The 11,742-nt window shown below is 38.8% G+C and overlaps 1 protein-coding gene across 1 annotated transcript; it reads left to right on the plus strand.

The window, feature by feature from the left end:
* The first annotated feature begins 3,821 nt into the window (after nt 1–3,821).
* LOC138021375 (transcription factor sox-3-like) lies at nt 3,822–5,336 on the plus strand. The gene has a single exon (XM_068868238.1). The coding sequence runs from the start codon at nt 3,956–3,958 to the stop codon at nt 4,676–4,678; it is 723 nt and encodes a 240-aa protein (XP_068724339.1). The 5' UTR covers nt 3,822–3,955; the 3' UTR covers nt 4,679–5,336.
* Nucleotides 5,337–11,742: the final 6,406 nt, after the last annotated feature.

Raw genomic sequence — 11,742 nt, forward strand, 5'->3', positions numbered from 1 at the left:
GGACTTCCATTGAAATAACTTAAGTGTAGCTAGACAGACGTCTTCTTTCAGAATTATGAGAGAAGACTGAAGAAAACTTAAGCTGTAAAAGTTCAATCTAGAAGTTTTAGTTTTGACAAAGAAACGAAAGCTTTGTTTTCACAGCAAGCCCGAAAGGAGTTATGGGTAGTTGTTTGACAATATGACAGTTCAATTAAGTGACGAGTTTAAACATTGAACGTCAAAAGAAAACAACGAAAGAAAGGTTCGACTGATTTCGTGTGGTTAAAATTGTTTTTTCTCATCCAAGATCACATTTCAGGTGTTACGTGCCCTTTTCTTGAAACTGAGCTGTAAATGTAAATATAAATGTAAACTGTAATTTGTTCACCCACGGAACACCGTAAGAGTGCTCGTGGAGCTCGTTCAACGTGTAGCCATGTATGCATTCCAGATCGAATTGGAATTTGGCAGTGTTGGTTTTTCTGGAGCGGGGAAAATCGGAGCGGGGAAAATCGGAGTACCCGCCGGACAAAAACCTCTGGGAGCAGGGAAAGAACCAACAACAAAGTCAACCCACATCTGACGCCGAGACCGGGAACCGAACCCGGGCCACATTGGTGGGAGGCGAGTGCTCTCACCACTGCAGGAGTGCCAGTTACTCGTGTTGTTTCTATACATATCGTGAAGTTGCAATAATTATTGTGGACATAACTGGAAAAACGAACGGCTGAGCAAATCATGAGCCCTCAGTTTAAAAAGAAATACTTTTGAGACCATTGACAGATGAAAAGAATATGATCGGTTTTACACTAGCTTCGTACTTTTACGCTTCTTGTTTGAAGGATGTAACTTTTTGGAAAGACACTCAAGCACAGCCTTCTCAACTTGTCCAAGTTAATTACTGTCCGTTTCTTGTATGCTTCTTCAGTGTCATCATGATTCGTCGAGGACTAGAATTTCTTTCCAAAAAGGACAACGTCCGGTTTATTTTAGGTCCTGCTTCAGCTGGCCAACGATGTTGTTCATTGCGACTCCGTCGGAATCCACACCAGTCATTCCGCATGCAGCACGAAGTGTGAAAAATATAGGAAAAGCGCCTTACAATAATTATGCGAATCAAAACACTGTCGCTCATTCCCCCCATGCCAACGGTAGCCTCGCAGCTCCTACAAGGTCTCACCTGATTGGAGGCCACCCTTGAGGTTTAACAAAAGAACAAATAACAGAAACAATGGCCCTTTTGTTTTAGGCCTAGGGTAACAGAAACAATGGCCCTTAATTTTGTTTTAGGCCTAGGGTCCATTGTTTCTGTTATTTGTTCTTTTGTTAAACCTCAAGGGTGGTCTCCAATCAGGTGAGACCTTGTAAGAGCTGCGAGGTGACATGCCAATATGTTCACTTGTCCTTCCGTGTTATCGCTGCTCTTGCTGTTCCCACTTTCTGATGAATATGCCAAAAAATTTGTATCAAACTAATAATTTTTTAGTGCTGTTTTTCGACGGACGTAATGTCGGCGACCGATTTCATAACCATGATTCTTTACGTTCAAAGTCCTCTGCTGTCCTTCTGCCTTTTTAGTTTCCTTTCTCTTTCATAGTTTCTTTATTCACGTTTGGATTCCATTACCAACTGTATAGCTCTTGATTAAACCCTATAAGTTTATTTACAACATTTTCTTTATTTGTCCGAAAGCATAATGAAGATATATACAAACCTATTGTTGAAAAACCGCAAATTTAAAGAGCGGTTACACGCCAGACACTCAGCTGCCTCTTTCAAAAAGACCAGAGCAAAAAACAAAAGCAATTTTGTCGATTTGTAATATTCTCTCGACTCGTAGTGAACACACGTGGCATTTAAATTTGTCAGGAAAATGAAACATGATGTTCAGACGCTTCCGTGTTATGTTAAGTTTGTCAACAATGTGGCAAATCGCAAAATCGGTTGTCATCAAAATGCCTCAGTTTGCACGACTCTTGCGAGTTTTTTCTTTTTTGGCACTTTTTGGGTGAAGTTCGTAATTAATCTTCGTTATTTGCATCTCTCGGCAGTTCATGTTGGGACTGAGTTCTTAACACTGCACTAGCAACATTTGCTCTTGCGAGCGTAAAGCATCTGCACGAGATTCGGCATTCGGGATTCGGTGTCAAATCAACGAGAATTTGTGCGCAAAGCGGACTTTTTTCACGCAACCTCTCACCAGCAGAGCTAACCAAAATAGTGTTTTGCAATCATTGCCTTTTAAATTTGCTCATTTTTGGATTTCTCGACTTTTTCAACTCCATTTCTGAAAATACCACGTACCGGTTTCCTGTGCTGTACAGCATGATAACGTTTCTTAAACTCAACAAGGAAACTGGCCCGTCCAGTTTGCATGGAGCTTAACATCTCCAGTAAACCGACAAACTGGCCGTTTGTTTTGCGGCAGCTTTGGTTCATCGGATCTACATATCATCTTTGATAAAAAAGCAGTGATACTTCCATTTTAAGGAACACAAAAAAGAGAATAGTGAAACTAAGCTGTTTATTTAGCGTCTTTTTGTTTCCGTTCAACTTTCCCCCGCAGTAAAACAAGTCGTGTTTACCCAACAATTACCCAACAAAAGAAAAATAGAATTTGTCTGCTTTAGCCGGACCAAAATTTCATTTTTCCTTTCTTGATTAATCAGGAAAATACAATGATCTTTAAAGACTGTCAATTAGTACGTTTATGTCTTCACCTACGAGGTATCTTTCTTTTTTAAGTTGTTTCGATTGATCACCACATCAATGACAAAAAAACTGGACAACCAAATCACCTTAAAGACACATTCTCCTGTTCTGTAAGACTTCGCACAGAAAGCTTATTTCAGTGATACCTTTGTTCCACAACACTGAAATTATTCCGAAGCATTGTCCTTACACGATCTCCTCTTTTACGATCAAGCTTTGTTTTCGGGAAGCCATGGTATAAAAGTTTCAAAATTAGCAAGAAATTCGCTTTTCTTGCGCTTGGTTAAAATTAGGTAACTTTACTTTACTCTATCACCACGATATTGTTTGTGTATCCACATTGTTCAGCCAACTGTGTTGGCAAATAAAGCTAATACCTCATGATTTTGGGTGTCCGCATACAATGTTTGCCTACACTTAAGAGCTTTACAAATGTCGTTTGTCATAACATAACAGATTTGTATTCCCGAGCGTCAAAAGGCCTCCAGGCCTTTTCTAAATTGCTTCATCTGCATAACAATAGAAACTGTCAGAAAACTTTTCAAAGACGCAACGATCATCATGAATAAAAATTACTGACGAAACCTTCATTTTAATTGGCCACAGTTGGGTCTTTTGTAAACGTATCTTTTTTATTTCCTCCTTTTAGAATATCAAGATAAATTAAATTCTCCTTAATCTGGTTGTACACAAACAATAGCCTTGAAAATGACTATTGTCCCGTTACCAGTTTCGAAATACACTTATTCCAATATTCGCTTAAATTGAACATAAATATTAAAGCAAACATGTTATTAACTTTAAAATGATTAATCTCGACCGAGAGAGTCCAGCTGTGACTTAATGAAAATGAGGTTTAACAAGGACCGTGGGATTACGATCGAGAAAACAAAAATTAAACAAGCGAGAACTTAGGGTTACACGGAAAGCGTTCAAATTAGTGTTCGGTTGAGTTGATAACATCAAAGCGATTAGAAAGAGCAGTGGAAGGCATCGGTGGAATAATTAATTATTCAAGTAAATATGTTGAATGCTTGAGCCATTGTGTTTTGTCCTTTTGATGTTTGGAATGATTATGGTAATTAAAGATTTCTAAAAACTCCATTGTTCACATGCAAAGCCAGAAATGTAAATAGCTTTGTTGAATATTCCATACAAAAACCAAAGCCTTTGCTTTCAGAACAGGGTCTGTTGACAAGGTTAGCTATTCAGTCGCGAGTCTCGTTTGACAAAGAGGTCGAGAAACTGTGACAAACCAAACATGAGCGGTAAAGATCCAGATCACATTAAGAGACCTATGAACGCTTTCATGGTGTGGTCCAAAGAGAAAAGGAGAACAATGTCGCAAAAAAACCCCAAGATGCACAATTCTGAAATCAGCAAGATTTTGGGAGCGCAGTGGAAAAAAATGCCCGACGAGGAAAAGTCGAAATACATTGAGGAAGCCAAGCGACTACAACAAGAACACAGCCAAAAACATCCCGATTACAAGTACAAGCCGCGGAGGAGAAAACAGAAACAACTTATAAAGAAGTCAACATATTCTTTTCCTTACACTGGAGCGGAAAATGCGGTACACGCTGCCGCAGCAATGAAGCTATCTTACGCGCCTACGATGGCGCCTGATGCCATGCACTATCAACAATATTACCAAATGCCTCAACACGCTCCGTACCCGACTATGTATGATATGGCAGCCGTTCATGCTCAGAGGCCAACTCATGGCTTTTCAGCCCCTCCAAGCCACGCTAACAGCGTGCACGAATTACCCTACACTGCGGTGCGTCCCGGAGAAATGATGGTCCCTACACCGACAGGACCACACGGTCATCCGAGCCACATTTACAGTACATCTATGGATTCAGGACCCACTACCAGCGGCGTTTCGGCTTTTACCAACGCTGCACAGAACATTCACGCTCAGCAAATTACAGAAGCAAGCCCCCAATACCCTCCACAACTCTACACTCAACGGCATGTATAGTTTTGACTGATTTGTGTATCTAACGGTACAAAAGAAGCTTATCTTTACAATTCATATGTCAAACAGAAATTTCTGCCAATATTTGACATTTCAAAGTGCTAGCTGACTTTCTATTTACCTTTTTCTTGAAGACCTTTTGTAAACAGCGGATACCGTGGAATTACCAAGTGATACTTTGCACGATCTCTTTTATCAGTTTCGCGTCCGATGCGAATCTGTCTGCGTTGTCCACTGAGCTCATTGATTATCAAATATTAAAGCGAAGAAAAGGAAACTCAAATTGAATAACGCCTCTGACCACTTCGGCTGATCAATTTAGACTGAAATATCATATTTTGATTATTTAATTTCTGATCAGACTGATTTGGCGCTTGCACATTTTAAAGCAACTCGACGACGATAATCGAGAAACGGTTGCGCCTAGTTTTCTATTTATTTATTTAGCATTTCGCACCTCAAATCAAAATGGTCAGTGAACTAAACTTCTCCTCCGATTTTTGCTACTGAATCTTGTTTTCAAGTCTTGGTAAATCTTAAAGAAACGTACATCGATCGCTGCCGTTAATCATGTTAGAGTGAAAATTGGATTTTGTTTATTACACAAAACCAGCTGATTTTGAGTGTTATCGCACCAATAAAGTATGAATATTCTGTTGTATATTGAGTCGATTGTTTGTGAAAGATTTAGAGCTAGTTTCATGGAGAAGTTTAAACGCTTTCACTTTAAAAAAGAGCGCAACAAAAAACAAAAAGATGATTATCCTTCATTAGGCTGAAAGATTTAATTCAAAACGAAAGAGCTTCGAGTGCTTCGTAACCAGAGACAACGCCAATATACTGACAGGAACGCCTTTGTTTTCACAAAATCGCAGGTCAAAAAAATAAACTTGATCGGTCAGTTAAGTTTCCTTATCGTTGCGGTTTTGTTTTGTAGCTTAAGTTGTGCAAGTGGTGTTATCTTTTACAGCGACAGCAACCATAACAGAATGTAATTTTCTGTGTCTATCTTGCATTGAAAGTTAAGTTTGATATGTCTATGCCTTTGTCTTGCTCCTATTCAACCTAAATTTAACGGTGAAATTACTTGCTGGCTGCACAAGAAACTATCAAACCTTTGAATAAAAGGGTTATGTCTTTTGAGCAATACAATATAGACATTTTCAAAAGGAAATTCAAAGGAATCGCTCAGCCTAAAATTTTAACACTAAAGTTCTATTGTGACTTTATAAACTCTGAAAGAGAATGGAACTTCTGACAGTGCGCATTTGTCCAGCTAAAATGGCGACGAAGGACCAGTCGAGAAATGTAGCTCGTTTACCCAGCACTTTGAAGCTGTTTCATAATATTTTAGAATTTTCCGAGTAATTTGCAAGGGATTATTTTTTCAGAAGAAGTGTTAAGGGTGGACTGGATCGATCTGGCAATTAAAAAACGATATAACAATTGGCAACTATACAACGAAGGGTTGACCGAAGTAACAGATCAGGTAAAGATATACGTATGTATTAATGTAGTAGCTGAACTGACGTGTGGAGAAGCTTATAGAAACCTCTTTCTCTCGTGGAGTTAAAAAGGATAATCCAAAATATTGTCTAGCCGTAATTCGGAGTTGAACTACACGCTTTTCTTCCAATCATTCTCCACAAAATAAAAAGATTCAGGCCCGTATGTTATATGACTTCCGTTTCACGATGTTTGCGAATTTGCATTTACCCTCGAGGAAAAAACAATTGTGGTTAAGAATTGAAAGCGCCGAAACAAATGAAAATTATTTTTTCGGTTAAATACACGGCTCATCTGATCGAGCAGAGACACCAAGTTAACATACATTTGATTTTCGCTGATCGCTTTTTTCCTATTTTATTTCTGCGCAACACTTGCAGTTGAGTATCAAATCCGTTGGTCGCGGATTGTTAAACTCGGCTCATCATGTGAAGCTAGGGGAGCAGCACTCTTATGAAACAGCATTGCCAAACAGCACCTGCTGTAAAACTAAAAACAGGAAACAGCTGACGTTCCAAACTGAAGATTTCTTTAACAACAGTTTAATAATTTCCTCGACTGCCCGTTTATTGCGCTTGGTCATACTCGATAACTAGTACTGCGACATATAATGAAATCTTAATAGCTGCGACCAGCGAAGTTTAACCGCAAATCAAAACACTACTCAGTCCCCGCATTTTCAAATCATTTCTCTCTCGACACTACCCCGGAAAGGTCGAGAAATAAGAACAATTTTTCTCGCACTTTTTCTTCGCCGTTATCATGAAAAACACACGCAGCGCGTTTGAATGCAACGCACGGAGAAGTCTTGTCATAACAATATGTCGGCTTTTTGTGCGAGTGAATAGCAATAAAGAATGCGTCTTTATATCTGTAATAAGTTGAGCTTGATCAATTCCTTAGGCCACCAGAATTTAAAAGGATCGATTTGTTAAAGGAAACATATCTAGTTTGTTGATTTCTTTGTCTTTTCTAGTTATATCTGGATTAATTAGGCCTCCGTTACCTTGATTTTCTTGCTTTTCGAGGAAGCATTAAAAGTCTTACTGGATCGTCAAAAAAAGAAATATAAGGCATTCAAAAATCACCTCATCCCCTATCTAAAGGAACAGTGTTCAAACTTGAAACTAACCAAGTCTTAACCACTTTAATTTCTTTGCAAAGCCAAGATTAGCTGATCCAAGTCAAGCGATACGACTTGACTCGGTCCAAGAATCATTATGTGTACCACAGAAATTTCTTGCTTTACTTTTAAAAGAAAAAAGAAAAGAAACTGCACAACTTCGCATTAAAAACCGCACGTTTCTTTGGAATAAAAGTTCTTTAAAGAAGCTTTTTTAACGATATATACTTTTGTCATTTTTAGAGGCGGTTTTTCGCTTGGTTTCCGTCCCTCGGGCATCAGACTGATGTCTCCACCCCCACAAAAGCTTAAGCACGTTCGCAGAGCATGAATTATTCGCCCTGTCAATGGCACTAATCTGCTATCTTTTAATTAAAAAAGGCCCATTGAAATGCCGACCGGAATTACGATTTCCACTTTTCTTTGTCGAGTAGAACATTCTCGGGAGCGAAAAAATGAAAACATATGACAATAATGTCAAGGCGTCCTTCTTTTCTATTTCCAGAGGCTGTTCTTGTAGAAATTACCTGGTTTGTTAAAAATGCCTGTTCAACAAGTATTAAACAAAACAATAAAAATTATTCCCTGACTGATGTTAAGCAAAGACTTAACAACTAAAAAATGATTTTTTAATGATTTTTCTTCCTGCTTTTAGATGGCGTTTTGTTAGATTATAAAGGCAACACTTAACTTATGAGCGGAAAAATAACGCGACGGGGAGCTTTTTACAATCATTAATTTCCTTTCAATCTTTGAACAACTACAGAAAGCTAAGTGTATAGTTAATGTGGATTTGATTCTAATCGTATGAAAAAAGTATCTTTTGATGGCAAAGTTACACTCTTCATGTGTCCAGTGCTGTTTTCAGGTTCAAGAAGCACTCAGTCTTCAAATAATGTGACAATTCGTTTTAGCGGTTTTTTTTTCTGAAATACTGCTAGCAGTCAGTAACTAACACTCAAAAACAACACGCCATAAAAAATTTGCATATGAATTTCCCAAAATAACCATGCTTTGAGCAGAAAACTCCTGTTCCACTTCGAGCGACCAGTAAGGTGTTTAAAAATATTCTTTGAAGCGCTCAATTGCCCAGACAAGAGTCGTAAGTTGCTTACAAATCTTGTATCTACTTTCTTTTTAAAGATTTCTAAAGATACTGACCCATTTGATGTTCTTTGAGGGACGGAACAACAGCCTTTTAATTGCGAAGAGAATGAATACTATGGGAATAATGCTTGTGAGAGAATTAACCCCTAAGGACTTTTCAGCGTTAATTGCTTCCATAATGAATTTTCGCTTGCCGTGAAAGAGCAGGGTCAACCAAATTGAATGGAGGTCGCAACCCACCTGTTTGTTCATGCAGAGTATTGATTAAGAAAGATACGTAGAAAGCGCTAACGTGCTGAGCGTTTGAATGCTTTTGTGGTGAGAAAAGTGAGATTGCTTGGAGCAAATGTTCGACAGAAACCGAAAACAGCGGTTCCCATGCAAACCACCCGATACCCTGGTGAAAGTTTTAGCGCGAAGGTGTTAGGTTTTGATGGCCTGGTAAAAATTATAGTTTTTGCAGTTTGTTGGGAAGATTTTACGAATATAGCCCAGTAAAAACCATAAATTGCAATGTTATAAAAAGTGATGTTTTTCATGTGGTAAATTGTCTCGTGACTTTTATGACTTTCTTTTAAAACTTCTATAACGTATCCCTTATAAACACCTCTCTTGAAGATAACTTATCCCAGTGTTTAGTGAATGAGGGTTATTTCTGTTGACTGTGAAAAGTAAAGGAAATCCTGAACTCATCACTTCCTTCGGCTGAAGAAGCAGACAGTCGAGCAAAATAGTCAACATTAACACAAGAGAAGTACTTACGGCTTTTGTAAACGCGGGATGCGACCTATTTACAATCCGCCAATTAATTAAGGCGGTAACCAATATTTGTGGAAATGCAAGAACAAAGGAATCGCTCTGTTTTTTTCGTCCCTCGGTTAGAAACCAGTCTAGTATAAGTAAACGTAAGTTAAGGTTCGCACTGCAACCACATTGTAGCCTGCGAGCAAGATCTCCAAAGCGAGGAGGGGTGCCCCGCCTCGCTTTGGAGAGCTTGCTCGCTGGCTTGAACCTTGCGACCTTCATAAATTTCCAAACTATGTCAGTCATTATTCCGCATTTGCTCTCGCTTTTCACGCTTGTACTTACTACTACTGATCATTCTAGAAATTCTCAATCAACAAGAATTAGGGAAACCCAATAGTATTCTGCTGCATTTTCTGCGCTTCGATAAGTTAAATTGTTAAATTGTAATTGGCTCAACTGAATGTTTGTGCCAGCTGTGAATTGCCAAAATTATTTGGGTATCATGCAACTGTATGTGCCAACTTGTTCAGGTTAACAAAGAGTAAGAAGAGAATGTTACTTTTCTTGCTGCAACCGGCGTTTGTCTTGATAATTGTCACGGTTGTATCTTAAGAGCTGTTTGCTTTACGTGCGCAGGTCTAGTTTGTGATGCCCTCGGGGAGTTTGTGGAACTCGAGAGATTCGTTCGATGCTTATGTCCATTACACGTCTTACTCGATTTTCATCGCGCATCATCCATTTTATTATTACACTAGTTTTCTTCACTGGCAGCCATTAAAAATTACCGAACCAGATTTGATTTTTCAAAATCGCGAAATACACTCTTTTTTAAAAAAATAATAATTTTTTTAGAGTGTGCAGCCTCAGTGGAGGATCCAGGGGAGAGGCCCGGGAGCACCCCCTTATTTTTAGATGTTAGTCCTTTTAAAATGTCTTTTACTTTTCGCAGACAACACCAAAAACGGCGAAAGAGCAGATTTTTTTTTTAAAGCGGGCTACCACCCTTAGCTCGTGGCTGGATCCGCCATTGAACCTTATGAAAAACAACAGAGAGCAAGGTGACACACGCTATCACCAGCCCGGTGGGGCCAACGTATCACGCATGCGCACAATCATTTTACCCGGTGAATAGCCCACTTTCGATATATAAAAATTCAGCCCTAAACAAGGGGCATCATACCGAGGCTCTGGGGAATAAATAAAAGGATTTGTATGAGTTTATTCCCCAGAGCCTCGAGATGATGACTTTTGTTTAGGACTGGGCCCGGTTGTTCGAAAGCGGATTAACTTAATATAGGATTAGCGTAAACTTTTGTTTCATGTTTTCAACTTTTTGGTGAAAGCTTCTTTTGCTTATTTCTGTTGTTCAAGGATTGACTTCTTCTAATGTAAAGTTTTGCCGAATATCAGCGTTGAACAGCGTTTGGGAATAGAGAAATAAACTCCTTGGTTAATTTTTAATCTGGGATTAGCGTTAATCGGCTTTTGAACAACCGGGCCCTGAATTTTAATATAACGAAAGTGGGCTATTAGCAGCCAAGTACAGCTGTTTCGGCCTTACTGGGCAACTCAGTGTCAACTGTCATCCCAAACATGTCAATCTGCGATTGACCTCAGGGAGTATTAAATTAGTACTTCATGCCTGACCAGATCTTAGTAGTTAGAAGAGTGGAAAGCTATGATCCTGCGGACTGAATTACTAATGATCCGTTAGATGACTCAATCAGACTTTGTAATCCTTATCGGCTGGATAACAATTCATCCAACAACAATTTATCTCTCTTTTAAGTGGCAGCTTAACAAACGATTGCGAACTAATTAATACTTAACTATCTACTATTTAACATCATGTACTTTCAAATGTATAAATTGTAATGAATTTGAGTTACCTGGTAAGGCTGTTCTTACTGGTAGCTATAAAAAAAGATTTGGCACTAAGTTAATTTACTTAATTATTTATTTGATCGATTTATCCAAATTAGATAGCTTTTTTCCTAAATAACCCCGTTCAACTTTTTATGTAACCAGCCAATACGCTGCCTATACGCTAAATGTCGCATTTCTAGAACCCGCGTTTTTTTTGGCGGGAAGTTGCATGTCAGCGTACAGAGTTTGACACTGCATTTTAGTAAAACAAGCAAATTTTTTAAGACGACCAAAAAAAGAACTTAATTCCTCTTTTAATGTAGTACCACGAAGAAAGAAACAGAAGTAGAGAGCGAAAAAAAAAAAAAAAAAACAGTAAGGAGGTGCCCACCAAGCGATGCTCGACGTGAAAGAAGTCGTGAAAGAAGACAACGAGAGCCGGAGGTCACGAGCAGCGGCCCGGGAGGAAAAAGCAAGCGTGAGCTCGGTAAAACGGCTGAACAATGGTGACGAACTGAACCACAAAAAGCAAGAAAGAGCCGCGGGCGGGAAAATAGAGCAATTTTATAGACTGATCCTGTGGTAAGTAGACTAGTTATAAAAAATGTCTGACAACAAAAACCATGACAAACAGACAATAATTGAGGCTAGGAGCTCCGCTTTTAGGCTTGCCTAAAAGATATATAATTAAAATTGAATAACGATGAGGATAACAAAA

Source organism: Montipora capricornis, chromosome 10 (genome assembly GCF_036669925.1).
Source record: "Montipora capricornis isolate CH-2021 chromosome 10, ASM3666992v2, whole genome shotgun sequence".
Lineage (NCBI taxonomy): Eukaryota > Metazoa > Cnidaria > Anthozoa > Scleractinia > Acroporidae > Montipora > Montipora capricornis.

Excerpts from the sequence above, each read along its gene's own strand:
- LOC138021375 (XM_068868238.1), top strand. The coding sequence starts at position 3,956 with ATGAGCGGTAAAGATCCAGATCACATTAAGAGACCTATGAACGCTTTC.